General features: G+C 63.9%; 1 protein-coding gene across 4 annotated transcripts in view; it reads right to left on the minus strand.

Annotated features, from left to right (window-relative positions):
* Positions 1 to 15,726, minus strand: part of RASA3 (RAS p21 protein activator 3) — an 88,932-nt gene that overhangs the window by 5,117 nt on the left and 68,089 nt on the right. For all 4 annotated transcript variants that reach the window (XM_060287803.1, XM_030856652.2, XM_060287804.2 and 1 more), the window contains 14 exons: positions 15,451 to 15,555; positions 14,157 to 14,313; positions 13,713 to 13,861; positions 13,059 to 13,173; positions 12,293 to 12,367; positions 11,573 to 11,696; positions 10,960 to 11,066; positions 10,092 to 10,169; positions 8,662 to 8,739; positions 8,131 to 8,204; positions 7,227 to 7,333; positions 6,790 to 6,872; positions 2,065 to 2,273; positions 1,826 to 1,929 (listed from right to left, as the gene is read on the minus strand). In XM_060287803.1, the coding sequence (XP_060143786.1) occupies positions 1,826 to 1,929; positions 2,065 to 2,273; positions 6,790 to 6,872; positions 7,227 to 7,333; positions 8,131 to 8,204; positions 8,662 to 8,739; positions 10,092 to 10,169; positions 10,960 to 11,066; positions 11,573 to 11,696; positions 12,293 to 12,367; positions 13,059 to 13,173; positions 13,713 to 13,861; positions 14,157 to 14,313; positions 15,451 to 15,555 (1,565 nt within the window). The remainder of the gene's footprint in view (positions 1 to 1,825; positions 1,930 to 2,064; positions 2,274 to 6,789; positions 6,873 to 7,226; positions 7,334 to 8,130; positions 8,205 to 8,661; positions 8,740 to 10,091; positions 10,170 to 10,959; positions 11,067 to 11,572; positions 11,697 to 12,292; positions 12,368 to 13,058; positions 13,174 to 13,712; positions 13,862 to 14,156; positions 14,314 to 15,450; positions 15,556 to 15,726) is intronic.

Genomic DNA, 15,726 nt, shown 5'->3' on the forward strand with positions numbered 1-15,726 from the left:
AGGCCCTGACAGTGAGCCCAATGTCCGTGCCCCGAGGTGGGAAGGGCGAGACTAAAAGTGCGTCCTGGTCCCTTCTAAGGGCAGACGGTGGCCCGTAGCTGATGGGCTGCACCGAGGTGCTGGCTGAGCTGCGGGGGGAGAGGGGGGAGGGCGAAAAGCCTTCATGCTGATTTAACGGGCACGCGTGCAGCACGGCTCCGTGTCTGTGGAAGTCACCCCGAGACCTTCCCAGGCCCCCTCGCCATGCCTGCGGGAAGGTGTGCGTGCAGGCTGCCTTCCAGGGCGCAGACGGGGTGGCCGGCCACCATCACCGAGACCTTGGCCGCGTGACCTCGGTCCGGCAGCCCTTCCGCACACGATCCCACCCAGCCCTGCACTGGCCCTGCGCCACCTGCAGCACTGGGCACCGAACTCCAGGGGGACACCGCCGTGAGGGAGGTTGGGGGACAGACTCACAGGCGACCGGGACACAGCCGCCTCCCAGCACGGAAAGGCTGCTGTGCCCGGAGGAGAGGCCTTGGTATGTCGTCAGCCCACGGGCTGAGCGCTCAGGGCAGTTTGACCGACGTAAACGAGGGTCTCAAGGAGATGAGAGCCCCTGACAGCAGAGTATCGGCCTCAAGAAAGCGCTGAGGTTCCAGGCAGAGGCCTGAAGACTGTGGAAAGTGACTCAGTGCTTTGGTGCCTCCGTGAAGTGAGCAGTAAGGCCTCCAATCCGGCTGACCTTCTGTGAACCCTTGTTGTCAAGATCACTGCTATCCTGGGAGGGAGGCTGGGTGTTCAAGACCCCTTTCCATTTGACTGTCCATCCATCTACCCATGCACCCACCCACCCACCCACCCATCCATCCACGCATCCAGCAAACAGGTACTGAGTCCCTCCTGTGTGCTAGGCACTGGGATGAATGACACCTGCCTCTCCTCGCAAGGTCATGTGTGTCGCTGGTGAACAGATCTGAGAGGGCATCATCGTAATGGCAGAGATCAGCACAGGCTGTCCGCAGGGGGGCAGGATAAGCTCGGGAGGGGCCCCCCCAGGACACACGGCGTCAGCCAGATGAGGGGCGCATCGGGGGCAAAGGCACAGGGGTCTGCCGCGTGGTGCTGGGGCACAGAGGGAGGCGGGGGTCTGGAGAACATGGGCGGGCAGCTGCGTGCTCACCAAGGCATGGCTAAAGTACCCTCCAGGCTGCGGCCCACAACTGACCAGGAGACGAACAGGAAAAGAGTCCAACAGGCTTGTGTCCGGGCACCTTCTGAGGGGGCTGCAGGGCCCACCACAGAATCTCTAACAGCAGCTCTGAGGAGTGCCAGCCCCAGTGCAGGGTCACACAGCTCACCGCCCCCAGCTCGCCTTGCATCTGCCTCTCCTGCTACAGCCCAAGCGCCCCCCTGGTCTCCCGACTTGCCCCACCTACACTGCTTCATTCTGCAGGGCACGGAGAGCAACGGAATGCAGGAAAACACCTGGAGCTGCCGGCAGGGGCACGAGCACACGCACACTCACACACGGGTCCACACACACACACACGTGCACACACACACACACGTGCACACGTCCCTCTGGAAAACACACAAGATTGAAACTCCTTGTTTGGAGGCATGGGAGGTTATTAAGACACAGGATCTTCTCAAGAATCTGGCAGTTTCAGAGGCTGCAAGCTAAATTCCATCTTAAAATTATCCATAGAACCTGTTATCTAAGTAACTGCCCCCCAATAGCCACTCAACCTGCAGAACGTTTTCCCCGTCGGCGCCATAAACGATGACACCGCGCGCAGCCCCTGGCGGCCCCCAGGGCTCACCCCCATCCGCCCCGCCTCACCTTGCATCTTCTCGAGTTTGCTCATGTACGAGCTGAAGAGAGAGTAGATGCGCTCAGTCTCTCGGTCCCCGTCGATGTCCAGCTGGATGTTTGCTGGGAGGCCGCTGCCCAGACACCGCGCGAGCGGGCGGAGAGGAGGAGGGGTCAGTTGTGGCGGTGGTCATTTAAAGGTCACTAAACACGGGGGCCCCACCCCGCACTTATCCCCGCCCCGGGCTGGGGTACCAGGCACAACCCACCTGGTGCAGGGGGAGCAGCCGGCGGCCGTGTCCGAGGAGGCCCTGCAGCACAGCCAGTGGCCGTTCAGGTAGGCGGACGGGTGGTAGACGGCCAGGCGCTTCTGGTTGCACTGGCTCACCTTGGTGAGGATGTCGATCCAGGCCTTGGCCTCCACGCAGTTGTTGGCCTGGATGTACAGTGCCCGCTCGGGCTGGATGACCTGGAACATCTGAGGGGCAAGGGCGGGCTCAGGGGGCTCCACGGCAGGGCCTCCTGCCTGAACCGCGAGGGCCACTCTTGTCCACGCCAACCAGCCTGGGGCCGAGTGGGGGCAGAGCGGGGACACAGGAGGCTGCGCGGCTCGGCGGGGTCAGCCCCGGTCACCCGGGCCAGGGCGCTGCCTTTCGGGGGCCTTGGGGTCCCCCTGGAAAAGCAAAGGCGCTGCACCACTTGCACCAGGACACGTGAACTGGGACGTGGCCGTCACACAGACGCGCTGGCTCCTCAGCCTCCTTCGTCTTCGGGCGGGATGGGCTTCGTACAAGACGCCACAGCACACCCTGCCCTCTCTCCCGTCCGCTTCCCCAGACTTGCCTCGGGGCCTTTGCATGTGCTGTTGTCCATCTGAAATGTACTCCCGCTGCAAGACTGACCACTCCAGGGACCCCTCCTTCTTCCAGGCAGAAGGTACTTCCCCCGTGAGGCTTCTCGGAGCCTCCACTGCCTTTCCTATTTATTATTCACTCAACAAACATTCCTGAGTACCAGGCACTGTCCTAGGTCCTGGGGATACAGTGGCCCAAACATAGTTTCTGCTCTCGTGAGCTCCCAGCCAGCAAGAAAGACAAGAGTGAACACAAAGCACGGGGGCTGTGAGGGGGGAGGAGGAGGCCAAAAGGAGGGTCAGGAGGGAGCCCTCGAGACAGACGATCCCCCAGCTGCGATCAGACGGGCGACGCAGAGTTAATTAAGCTTAGTGGGGAAAGCAGGCAGCAGGGGACGGGAGGTGCAAAGGCCCTGGGGGCAGCGAGGGGCAGGTGCTCCCAGCAGACGCAGGCCCGGCTGCACACAGAAGGGCAGAGAGGTCGGCAGCCCTGAGCCCTGGGAGGCTGTCAGGCTGGACTTGGCAGAGGGCATGTGGGAGGCCAGGAGTCGGGACGTCAAAGTCCACGGAGGCCTTCTGCAAGGTGGGGCGGTGTGCCCGGAGGACGAACAGGATTCGAAGGATTCTGGGAGGGGCCTGGGCCCAAGTTCCGGAGTGAACAGCCACGGCTCCCCCCAGCCCCACCCCACCCACACGTGCACCGTCGCACAGGCCTCAGACTGCATGCTCTGTACGTGGCTGCGATCCCCGACGGAGGGAAGGCCCTGGAGGGAGCGCTCTGCTCCGATCGTCCTCACAGGCGGGCCCCTCCGCCAGGACCCGGCACACCACAGGCCTTCAAAGACGTCTCACAAATGGAAGAGGACGTTGGCCTGGTAGTTAGCGCGTGGAAGCCGCCTCTGGGGAAGGCAGCGGGAAGGCACAGGCCGATGAGAAAAGGATCCTGAAATTGTAGCCCTGACGGAACGAAGCAGCTCACGGCTGCTTCCAGGGTATTTTCCACACTCTGTCCCTCTGTGGTCGTCGGGAAGGCCACCGGCTGAGAGCACAGCGTCCCCAGCCCCATCCAGGGGAGGGGTGGGAGGTGCCGTGCAGACACACACGGCAGGACGCTGCCCACCAAGGGGGCAGGTCGAGGGTGCTAACCTCCCTCAGGCCCAGAAACCCGCCCGCACCTGCCACGGGGCCATCTGCGGCCCAAAACATGGCCTCAAGTTGTCCTGGGGCAGGACCAGGCGCCAAGGTCGGGAGCCAGCGCAGCTGCCGTCTCCAACCACCCGTCCAGCGAGCGGCCTAACCCTCTGAGGCCGTGGGGCCGGCCTCAGACCAGACGGAGGCCGGACAGACGGACCCAGTGCGGCCGTGGGCACCTACTGAAACCGGAAGCGCAAGGCAGATGGACGCGAGGACGGGGAAGGAGGCTGGCGGCCAGTCGGGTCCCGGGGGCAAGCCCGACTCTTCGGGGGTCCGTGAGCCGGGAGCGCGTGACCCACAGAGACACCGGGGCTCCCGGGGCCTGGAGGGGGCTCGAGGGCAGCAGGGCGGGGTGGCGACGTGAAACACAGGAGGGGAGGCCGGGTCTGTGGCTGCGTGGAGCACGTCCAGGCTCTGGGGCCGCACGGTCTGGGCCGGGCTCTGCCCCCACGCACGGGTGTGAGCTCTGGGTCAGCATCGTGACCCCTCCTCAGGACGGCCATGGGGGGAGACGGCTCTCAGTGACCTCGGGAGAGCGCGGACGCCCAGGGCCTGGACCCCGCTAAGGCCCCCAGCCGCAGCTCTTAAGAGTAAGGGCAGTAATTTGTCTGAACGTTGAAGTGAAGAGCCTTAAACAGGGTTGATCTCCTGAGAACACCTCCCTCCTCCTTAAAGCAAGGTGTCCCTTTGGGCAAAGGATTCCAAATTCTTACCCTCGGTTAGGCTTCTGCAGGGTTCTGCCCGACTGGACCTTCCCCTGAATAAAACATTCCAAGTCAACGCGCCACAAGGGGAATGAACCGCGTGGAGCCTCATCTGTCGTTTGCCTCGCCCGGCAACCACCCCGGGGACTGCCGTCGTCTTCAGCGGAGGGCTTGAAGGGCTGACCGCCCAGCTGTGAGGGTCCCACCTGCTCTGCCTATCTGTGGAAGGGACGTCCCCGCCACCATCACCCTCAGGGAGACCCCGGCCTGTGGGGCCATCCCTCCAACCACTGCAGCCTCAGGACAGGATGGAGAGCCACAGAGAAGAGGTGCCCAGTCTGGGACGCTGGGGAGCTGCCCGCACTCCTGAGGGAGGCTCCGCCCACGGCCCCTGGGCGTGGCGCCCATGCCGCCAGTCACCCTCGGCCCCGGCCACAGGCTGGGGTCTCTTTAAAGCTGGAAGACTAGGGAAGAATTTGGAGGATTTGAAGTTTTAACTCTTAGTTATTATTTACAGCCCCACCTTCCTTCAAAAAAGACCGCGTGTGACTCATACAAAATATATCTAACGAAACTGAAAAATATAAAAAATATTTAGAAAATTAGGAGCAGAGAAAGAGAAATGGGAACAGACTTGGGAGAAACAGGACCTAAGCGCACAGATTTTCTAATGAAAACAGACAACCCAGAAAAGCCCTCAGATCGGGCTACGGGCTGGTGGCCTGGGGAGGTGGGACGCAAGGCCATCGCCCCCCAGTGGCCGCGCGAGGCTGCAGGGGACTTCCCCACGAGACCACCCCTTGGAGAGCAGAGTCGTCCTGGCACCCGGTGGGAACCCCGTGCTCCCCCTCGGAGGGGACAGGAGGGGACACGGCGGTGATGGCGGGGGCTGGGCAGGAGTGTTTTCTCCTCCCCAGCGTTCGGACGTGCTCGGCGACGAGAACTCAGGCACCGTCCCCCCAGCCCCCCTCCACCATGGTGCCCACAGTGTCGGGAAGTGAACGCGAAGCAGGGGTTCCCCAAGCTGTCTGCAAGCATCTGGATGGTCAGCAGAGGCGGACCTCCTGGGAGGGTCCCCCAGAGCCTCTGCCCAAAGTCTGGCTTTGAAATGACCAGTGGCAGCTGCTCACTCCTGCCGGTCAGGCCATGCGTGGGCTCCTGCAGACGCGGACACCTCCGTGGGGCCCGACGGCATGGACGGCATGTACCCGGAGGGGGGAGCTACAGGGGCGGCAAAACCCGTGCCATTCCCACGGCCAGATCCGGGCCACGTGAGCACCCACGTGGCCTCACCAATGAGGGGCCCCGGCCTGAATGGAACGGGGCCCTGCGGGGCCGCACAGCCCAAGACACACCAGGGAGAGAGAAAGGCCCTCGGCAGAAGGAAGCGACGGGATGCAGCGAAGGGACAAGAGGAGCAAAAAGCGTGAGGCCGAGCAAGACGGGGCAGAGCTGATGCGTCCAGTGGGGCCACGTGTCCCCGACCGACCCCGGGCCACGAGTCCCCGACAGACTCCGGGCCATGGGTCCCTGATACAGGTCACCAGCACTTGTGCCACATCCGAGGGAGTCCCTACAAAACGCATCACCTGAAGCTGCCGCACTGACCCCCGACACACCCAAACCAAGGGCCGTCTCCAAACACTGGCCTTTCTGCTTCAGAAATGCCGAGGCCACAGAACACAGAGAAAGGCTGAGGAATGTCCCGGATTAAGGAGACAGCAGAGAACCAAGTACCGGTGTTGGCCTGGGACACACAACGGCTTAGAGAATGTCACTGGGCAGCTGGGCGGCGGTTTAGCAGTGACGCTGCGCGCGGGTCGGGTGTCCTGATGCTGGCTGCAGAGTTACATAAAGGATGTCCTTGTTTTTAAGAAACACACTGAAGATACACATGCTTCAGAAGCCATACGCACATGTACACGGAGAGAGACGGGAGGAGGCCGGGGACTCAGCTCAGCCGACAGGACAAGTGCAGACGAGCAACTGCTCGCGGTGAGGGGCTCGCGGTGAGGGGCTCGCGGTGAGGGGCTGCAGCCCTCGCTCTATGTTTGGAGCTTGTAGATGCAAGACTCAATCTAAACCGAAAGTCTTAGAGAAACCCCACGGGTCCTGCCAACCCAGCGGGCAGGGTCGGGCTCTCTGCCCCGCGGCAGCGCCTTGCGGCTGCCAGCTCACGAGGGTCTGGGAGCAGGTGCGGGACGCGGGCGGCGGCGAGGTCGAGGGGATGGGGTGGCACTCACGTTCTTCATCTTGAAGGACTCCTCTTCCAGCGGCTCCACCGCCAGGATATTCTCGATGGGGATGCTGTAGAGAGGCGGGTCCCCTGTGGCAGAGTGTGCCCGTGAGCTGCCAGGAGGGGCCGGTCTCCCCTCGAAGGCAGGTGACGCCGGCCTCACGCGCTCACCCCCCACAGGACCCGGGTCCCTGAGAAGCCAACCCCACGTTTCCATGGGGACATCCTGTGATCTAGATCAGAGCCACCCACGCAGGACAAGAGCGTCCACCCCGAGACCCTGCTCTCCACGATGCCCAGGCCGCCCTCTCGGTGCCCGCCTCCCGGGTAAGGACCCGCCCACCCCAGAAAAGCGACCGGTACCGCCACGGGGGCTGAGGCAAGGCTCTGGTCCCTCGGAATACAATATGTGAGAACAAATAAAAAGCGCACTGTTCTTGGTACCTTTGCTTTTCTGGTAGGTAAATTCATGGTTTGTCAGGCGAAACCATCTCTTCTTAAAATTCTTCATCCCAAAGCGTTTTCGCCCTTGTGCTCTCTTAATCATGAACCTGTCGTGAACGCACAGGCTGGTGGGTGAGCGGCTTAGGGCGGGGTGCATGTCCCCCCTGCCCGCCAGCTCCAGCAGCCCAAAGTCACAAAGTCAAAGCCTGCAGAATCACAACAGGTCGCCACTGCCGTACCTGTGATACTCGAAGCAGACTGTGGGATTTCAGTATCTTATAATTTTATTTCCAAGGGACAGGATTTAAAAATCAAAAGGCAAAGGTCTCTACTTTGGAAAAGTTTAGCTCCTGTGCTGGTGTCAACTTCAAGTTACAAGCTGGTGATGACCACGGGTCTATCTGAGCTCCAACAAAGGGCACCCCCTCACCCCCACCCTGAAAACATGGACACGAGATGCTCCCACAGTGCCGGCGGCAGGCTCCCAGCCCGCAGGTGTGCTCTGGGAGCAAAGACAGGAGGCGAGAGGTAGCGGCTCTCTGCTGCGTCCTGTATTCTGAGCCCCTGGCGGGGGGCACTTCTGAGCGAGGGGCTGATGGAGGGCAGGGGGGCCTTGGACTCGGGTGAGGGGGCCACCCGGGCAGAAGCCTCTGATTATCTGGGGGCTGTTCAGTCTCCTCCGCCTTCAAACTCCGCTCCCAGATGGGCATTCCTCCACTCGCAGCCTCAGCAGAGAACAGGCACAGGACTGAAGACACGCCATGGCGCAGCCCTGGGGCATCTCTCCCAGACGGACCAAGGCCCCAGACGGGTCTGGATGCCCTCTGGCCCCGCGGGCAGGGATGCCTGCTTGGCGCTGAGCCAGCCTGGGAGCCCCGCCCTGCCTCTCTCCCGCCAGCCCTACCCTTCCTTAAGCAGGATGGGCTGCTGCACACTCTTGGGGTCTCTTCTCCCGGAGGACGAGATCAAATCTAAGAACTGAAGTGGAAAGAAACCGGATGGTTAAAAGGCGAACCTTCGTAGGAACAGTGCCTGGGTGCCCTGCATCTCCTTCTGGAACCAGAGGAGAGAGGAGACTCTGAGAAGCAAGTTGTCGGGCGAGGGTCCCTCTGAGAGGACCACGGGGTCTTGACTCTGTTGAGACTGAGCCGCTTCCAGCCCCAGCTGAACCCCGGCCCCTCCCGGGAAGGGCTGGCCGCACCCACAGCTGTACTGCTCCTGAGAGGCCGCCAGGCCTCAGGTGACACCTGGAGGTCCACCTGCTCCCCTCGTGGAGCTGGAAGCCATCGCGGCTCCCCTCCCTGGCCCCCGCCCCGGGTTTTGCCCCCACGGGGCCTCCCCGCTCAGTTCAACCACCCACGACCGTCCGGATCCCTCCCACCGAGTCAGCCGCCTCTGCTGCCGCGAGTCTGCGTTCATCGACGCCGATGCTTACGTTTTTCACTGCATCAGCGTACTTCTGCTCGTTGAAAAATTCATAGAATGCAGCCATGTAGGATTCCTTAAAGCTGGCCTAAAATGAAACAGGTCACTTAATGGAGGCCTAAGGTCTCCCGGCCCGAACCTGAAAGATCTGGAGTGCGGCCACGGGCGCTGAACAGCAAAACACGCAGGGGTGGATGCTGTCCCGGGTGCCAAGTACCCCGGCCCCAGCTGCAGGGAGGGGCCAAACGCTGCAGGGTGGATTCCACTCAAGCCGTGTTCAAAAAGCGAACCACACGGGGTCCTTGGTGAGATCTTCGTCATGCACGACTCAACACCTTTTGCGGGTGCGTGGCTCCCAGACGCGGTTGCTGGGACGGGAGGGGTCCTCACCTCCAGGAGCTGGGGCAGCGGCAAGAGGGACCCGGGGGGACCTGTGTCCGCATGACGGCACTTTGCTACCCTGGGTGTGAAAACGAGCGAGTCTGTGCAGACCTCAGCCCAGCAGGTGCCTGTTTATCTGGGCTTCCAGCCGACAAACGCTGGGGCTGACGGATGGAGGAGAGCGTTGGCCCACGGCTTTGTGTCCCTCGGATTCAGAGAAAGCCGAGCGTTTGCCCTGCAGGGGGCTGCTTTGTCTGCAGTGCTGAGAGCCTGGGTCACTCCGCCCCACAAAGAACAGAATGGGGAGAGCTGGGGTGATCCTGTAGGTCATGGCTCAACCCTTTCCAGACAGAGCCTGACAGGCCCGTCCCTGAGGAACAGGCCACGTCACCGCCTGTGTGCGGGGAACCCAGAGCCCACACTGCTGCTGCTGTCACGGGGTGGACCCCCGGGGCCCTGGCACGTCGTCAGTCTCCAGGACGCCCCCGTGAAGGGGAGACGCAGATTTGTCACCAAATGGGGTAAAATGAGCTCAGACCCAGGGAAGGAGGGGCTCTCGCTGGCCCCACGTAGACGAGCCCTCGGTCACCAGGCAGCACCCCGACTTCCTTAAGGTGCTCAGGCCGAGGACGCCCGGCTGTGTGGCAGGGCTACGCAGTCCCTAGAGCCAAGGGGACATGGTTTGTGGATCCAGACATGGCAGCGGGAGTGTTAGCTGCCCACGGGGGACGCACAGGGGACGGTCACTGACCACAGGGGACATCACCGCCCACAGGGGATGGTCATCGCCCACAGGGGACGGTCACCGCCCACAGGGGATGGTCACTGCCCACAGGGGACGCCTCCGCCCACAAGGGACAGTCATCGCCCACGGGGGACAGTCATCGCCCACAGGGGACGGTCACCACCCACAGGGGACGGTCACCGCCCACAGGGGACGCCTCCACGCGGTGAGGCCCCCCCCACGGCCCGCGGGGACTCTGGGCAGTGCCTGCTCCTCGTCCTACTACTCCTTCCTCCTCCTTCGTGTTGAAAAGAGAACTCAAGTCAGTGACTCACGGACTTGGACTTGGACAGGCTGCCGAGAGTCTGAATGGTCTTTGAGACGAGCGTCAGCGTCCTCGATGTCTGCGGGTCCTGCCGGAGACGGGAAAGGGACGGTCTCACAGTTGAGTCGTGAATGAGCCCAGAACCGCCGCCGACAGAACGAACGACACCCCTAACAGCTGCACGGAGCGAGTGTCGTCCGTGAGTGAGCAGGTGAACCGCTGGCGCTGGAGTCGGAGGTCCCTGTGGGCCCTCCAACCCAGGTGGCTGCGAGCTGCTGACATGCGGGCTCTCGGGCCACCCCTGACCCCAGACCCCACGTTTCCAGCAAAGGAGCGGATTCCCCTGGCGACCCTGGGCCTGAGTCTCCCGGGAACCCAGCCTGGGGGCCTCTCACCCTCCACACGGTTCGCAGGCTTAATTTTAAACCAGCAAAACCAGGAATGGGCCCATCACCCTGGGCTTTCCGCCTGGCACTGTGGCCCCCTGGCACTCTCTCTGCAAGGGCTCGGGCCTCGGGCCTTTTCACGGTGGGAGCTCAGAAATCATCTGCGGACCACATGGCCTGAATGATGACTGATATCCACGCTCCGTCCTCCTGTGTGTGGGCAGTGGGTAACGTCATAACAAAAGCCCAGAGGAAGCCCTGGTCACACCATCCAGCGGTTTTAACAACACAACTTTGACTAGAACGTCTTGAAACCTTCCTGAGACAAAGACGTAAGGGCATGTGGCACGTTCACAACCCAGCCACCACCTGGGGCTACCTCTGCACCTCCCCGGCTCGGCTCACGGGAGCTGCCCCGGCCACCTGCTGGTCCAGGGGGCCGGACGGTCAGGAGGTCCGGTTGACTAGTTTCCGGGACAGGGGCTCACTTACCGTGTGGTGGGGTGTGAGCTGGAAGAGGTTGGGGGACAGGATGGCTGGAGCAAAGAACCTCAGGAAGATGAAGCTGCTGACGGCCGTGTACCTCACGTCCAGGTCATCTGTGGCCAGGACACAGAGACAGGACTCACCGGGGCTGCTGGAGCCGCAGGGAATAACCGGGGGCAGGAAGAAACTGGGAACCACTGGGACAGAGCTCGGCTGTGGCCTCCGGGTGGGGCTGGGGCCCAACTCACACAGGGGCGAGTGCAGACAGGAGCCAGGGGCCCTGCCCGCCATGCAGCCCCCATGCTGGTGCCTGACGCTGCCCACTGGCTACGGGGTCAGAACCCTCGTTACGGGGCCCTGAACGTCCGTCTCTGCCTGGAGGCCTCTGTCCAGTGAGGGGTGCAGGTGTCCCCACGGTGTGGGGGTCAGAACCCTCGTTACGGGGCCCTGAGCGTCCGTCTCTGCCTGGAGGCCTCCGTCCAGTGAGGGGTGCGGGTGTCCCCACGGTGTGGGGGTCAGAACCCTCGTTACGGGGCCCTGAACGTCCGTCTCTGCCTGGAGGCCTCCGTCTGGTGAGGGGTGCGGGTGTCCCCACGGTGTGGGCGCCACGAGCACTCGCCTTGGAAGCGCTTGGCGGCCGCTTCTCGCAGGGAGAAAAAGATGTCACACATGACGGTGGGGCAGCTCAGCCCCGACGTGGTGATGACGCTGAAGACGCGGTCCACGTACTGCCGTAGGTTCTCCTGCAAGGCGGGGGCTCAGCCGTCTGCTCCAGACTCCCCTGGGCTGCCGTGCCCCGCGGCCGCCAGGAGGGGCGAGGGCGAGGCTGGGGTCCCAGAGCAGCAAAGACAGACTTCCCGTCGTGGGCCAGGAGCAGCACGCTGCAATCACAGTGACCCACGCAACCAGCCAGGGGCGCGGGTGGAGGGAGCACGCTGTGTCCCCACATCGACCGGCAGCCTAGAGGCCGTGCCCGCGGCGACGTGGCCTCCCGAGCGCCAGGACCGGGCTCTGCTCTTTAGAGGCAAAGACTTGGTGGAAAGATGGAAACAGGGACTTGGCTGTTTTAAAAACTGGGGCAGAGCTCCAGGAGCAGCCACAGGTGGCCCAGGCTGGGGAGCCGCGTTTGCTGAGCTGAGGGAGACGCCCCCAACCATGGAGGCTCCCGGGTATGGGTGGCGGGAGGCGCAGGCCGGGCACAGAGCAGGGGAGGTGGTGGCTGGCGCCGGGGGCGGGGGGGGGGGTGGTCCCCCGAGGCCGCTGCAGCTCAGGCGCCTGCCACCGCCCACCATCCGGGGGTCGCAGCGTCCAAGGCGCTGGAGGGCGAGCCGGGCCTCACCGTGTTGCTCTCCAGGCTCTCACCGTCCTTCAGCCTCACGGGGTCGATCTCACAGGACTTGTGACTCTGGCAGATCTGCGGAGAGCGTTGGAGACACGCAGTGCGTGAGCCGAGCCTGGAGCCCAGGTGGGCGGGGTCACGGCGGGCGAGGCGGGCCTGGTCCAGGAGGGGCAGCTTGAGGCCTGGCCTAGGAGGGGCGGTCCTTCTCGAGACTGCAGCGCGGCGGCTGACACGGGATGAGGCTTCACCAGCTTATTAACGTTTTACCTCAAAGTGCTCTCAATTTGGCTCACAGATCAAACCAGAATCTACTCTCAATTCCCTCAAAGGACCGCAAGGACCGCAAAGGACCTGCTTTTTGGTGAAACTGTTCTGGGGGAAACACCCCCTCCCAGGAAGGTGTCAGTAAGAGATGGAGGGTCACTCCTCCCAGGGTGTCTGACCGGGGCAGGGGTTTGGGGTGGGGGGGACAGCAGCAGGGCTGTCTCTCTGGCCTCGTGGATTCGGGGGAGGAGGCGTCCTCGGAAGAGCCAGTTTTTCTCTTGCGTGTCATTCTGTCTTAGCGGAATGATGGACTTGCTTAAGTATTTTTCTAATTTGAGAAAACAAGGAAGCTTCTGGGATGCTCAGAAGGTCCCCTTGGGAAGCCGGAGAGAAGCTGACATGGAAGCCACAGTTCTGGGCTTAGGCGGGGCCCGGGGCTGCGGGCTCTGTGTCACCGCCCTTCCCTCGGGACTCTCTGGCCCGCCAGCAGCGCCCCCCTCACCTCCTCTATGGTGGGCTTCAGGGTGACGTGCAGGTAGTGCATCCCCGCCAGCTTCATCGTCTCGTCGATGCACTTGGACGTTAGCGAGTTTCCTCGGAAGATGGTATTGGGATCCCTGGAAAACAGTGGCGGATAGGGAGGCATCCAGGGGTCAGGGAGGCCACCTGACCGAAGCCTCGCAGTGGGGCCTGAGCCCTGGGCCTGCCTGCCGTGTAACAAACCCACCGCGGCCACTGCCGGGTCCCCAGGGCGCAGCAGCCGTGCGCCCCCCACCCTGCGCTTTGAGGGCCTCCTCCGCTCCTCAGGGCCTGCGGTCAGCATGGGAGGCGAGGCCCAACGACACCTCCAGCAGGGCACGCTCTGGATCCTTCTGAGCCAACGGTCCCAGGGAGCCACTCCCAGCAGAACCCACCTCCCCGGAAGGCCCGCGGGCCCAGCCTCAGGAACGGAGCCGCCCCCGAGGCAGCCGGTGCCCCGCTCACCGCTCCGTGCCACGTGCCTCCCAGTTCCCAGGAGAAAAGGCGCATTTTTAGAAGCGCAAGTGTGTCTCTGAAGGAACCCTGACCGTGTGGCTTCCTCTGGCTGCCCGGACCCCCGTCCAGCCCCTGAACAGGCCGGACCCCCGGAGGGTCTCGGGGCGCGCTTGGCACTCACTGGGTCCTCCGGACCTCGGCACTGGCGATGGCACTGATGAAGGGCACCACCCGGCCGTAGTGCAGGAAGAGCCGCACCAGCGGGACGGCCGCCTCCTGCTTCTCCCTGCAGACCTCGCCCAGGATGTGGGCCGCAGACGCTGAGACGGGCTGGGGAGACAGGGCATGAAGGAGGCGAGCCCCAGGCCCAGCCCCCCACTTTGCGTGCGCCCGGCGGGTCTGCGCCTCCCCCCCGCACCCCCACACAGCACCGGGGCCAGTGAGCAGAGGGCCATGACCCTGGGGTCACTGTCAGACAGAGCGCCAGGCGTGGGCCATGCCGGGTCCTGTGGCTCTCGCTGCGGGGGACGTGAGGGCTCCCTTCCCCAGCAGAGGGAGACCCAGATGGTCCCGAACACACGGCAGGCCCAAGGTGGGGGCTACGGTGCGCGAGCCACGCAGGTACCTCCACGTCCGCCGACCGCAGAAGCAGGTCCCGCAGGGGGCTGTAGTAGTCGGAGGAGAAGACGTGGTCTTCCGTGTAAACCACGTTCAAGCGCAGCGACCCCAGGTCTTCCGGCTTCAGGCTCTTACTGCCGTTGTCCCGGGGCTGAAGGAAGTACCTGGTGCAGGACACAGACAAACGAGGCAGTTTGAGGCAGCAGCTCCCCCAGGGACCCCGCTTGGGTGGTCCTCCCGTCGCAGGCTGTGTCGGGGTCTGAGGCAAGGGGACTCGGGAGATTCTGCAGGACACCCTGCTTAAGTCCCTCTGCCTCAGTGGCCCCAACCTGACACCCCCGCAGGGTCCCCGCACCTGGGGGGTCCACCGTCTGATACCCCCGCAGGGTCCCCGCACCTGGGGGGTCCCCCATCTGACACCCCCGCAGCGTCTGCATGGGCATCCCCCATCTGACACCCCCGCAGGGTCCCTGCACCTGGGGGGTCCCCCGTCTGACACCCACGCAGGGTCCCTGCACCTGGGGGTTCCCCCACATTGTGTACTTCGCGCTGGTCACACTGAGCCACAGACTCAGACGCTGGGGTGGGGAGCGGGAGGGTGGGGGGAACAGGTAGGACAGGGGAGGGGGTCACGAGCAGTTTAGGAAACTGCGGTGAAATAATTTACCCCTGAAGACTGACACCCGACAGCGGCCAGCCCTGAGCAGAGCCCGGGTGGAATCACCCTAAGTGCACGCCGGGGGCTGGGCTTGTGCTGCAGGGCGGGCGGCCCCGGGCACACAGGCACCCAGCGGTCCTCCTGACGCAGGCGCAGCCGGCTGCTCTGAGCGCACGTGCCGGGCGGCGCACTGCGGGCTGAGGCACTGGCCACTGGGGCCGCCCGGCACAGCCCCGTCACGAGGCCAGGCTGCTGGCTGAGCAGGGTCGCCTGGGGCACTGAATCGAGAATTCCAGTTTCCCCAGGGCACAACCCAAATTTTACCCACCCGGGTCTGCAGGCATGCAGGGCTCTGCTGTGTGGCGTGGGGTGCGGGCACCTGCCCAGCCCAAGCGTCTGCTGCTGGGCCGTGGGGAGTGAAGCCAGCCTGGGGCCGGAGCGGCCGAGACTGGCACCTGCTCCCTGTCACGCGATGTGACCTGGAAGCCCTGGTGAAAGGGAACCGGGCGCCCTGGAGACCAGGGAGGGAGACGGGGCGCAGGACGGTGGTCTCTGGGACACGCGAGGGCTTTGAGTGCGGCGGGCACGGCTGGCACGGCCCCCTTCCGTGCGGAGGCCGCTGCGGGGCCCCGGGTGCCCTCACCAGGCCTCGTGGGGGCTGGACTGCCGCAGCACCTTTAGCGGGACCCTCAGCTCCCCCAGAAACTCGTCCCCAAACTTCAGGTTGCTGGCGTTCCAGAGGTCCACCCTAGAAAACAGCAGTTGTGCGGGGTCTCTTACCGGGCGGCGAGGAGGGGCGGGGTCCCTGCGCCCCCGAGCTCTCCCCAGAGAACCCGGGGCAGGACGGGACGGGGCATGAAGGCCACACTGAGCACGGCTGGAGCGTGAGGTCGGGCAGTGCAGGCCCTTGGAGGGACAA

Source organism: Globicephala melas, chromosome 18 (assembly GCF_963455315.2).
Source record: "Globicephala melas chromosome 18, mGloMel1.2, whole genome shotgun sequence".
Lineage (NCBI taxonomy): Eukaryota > Metazoa > Chordata > Mammalia > Artiodactyla > Delphinidae > Globicephala > Globicephala melas.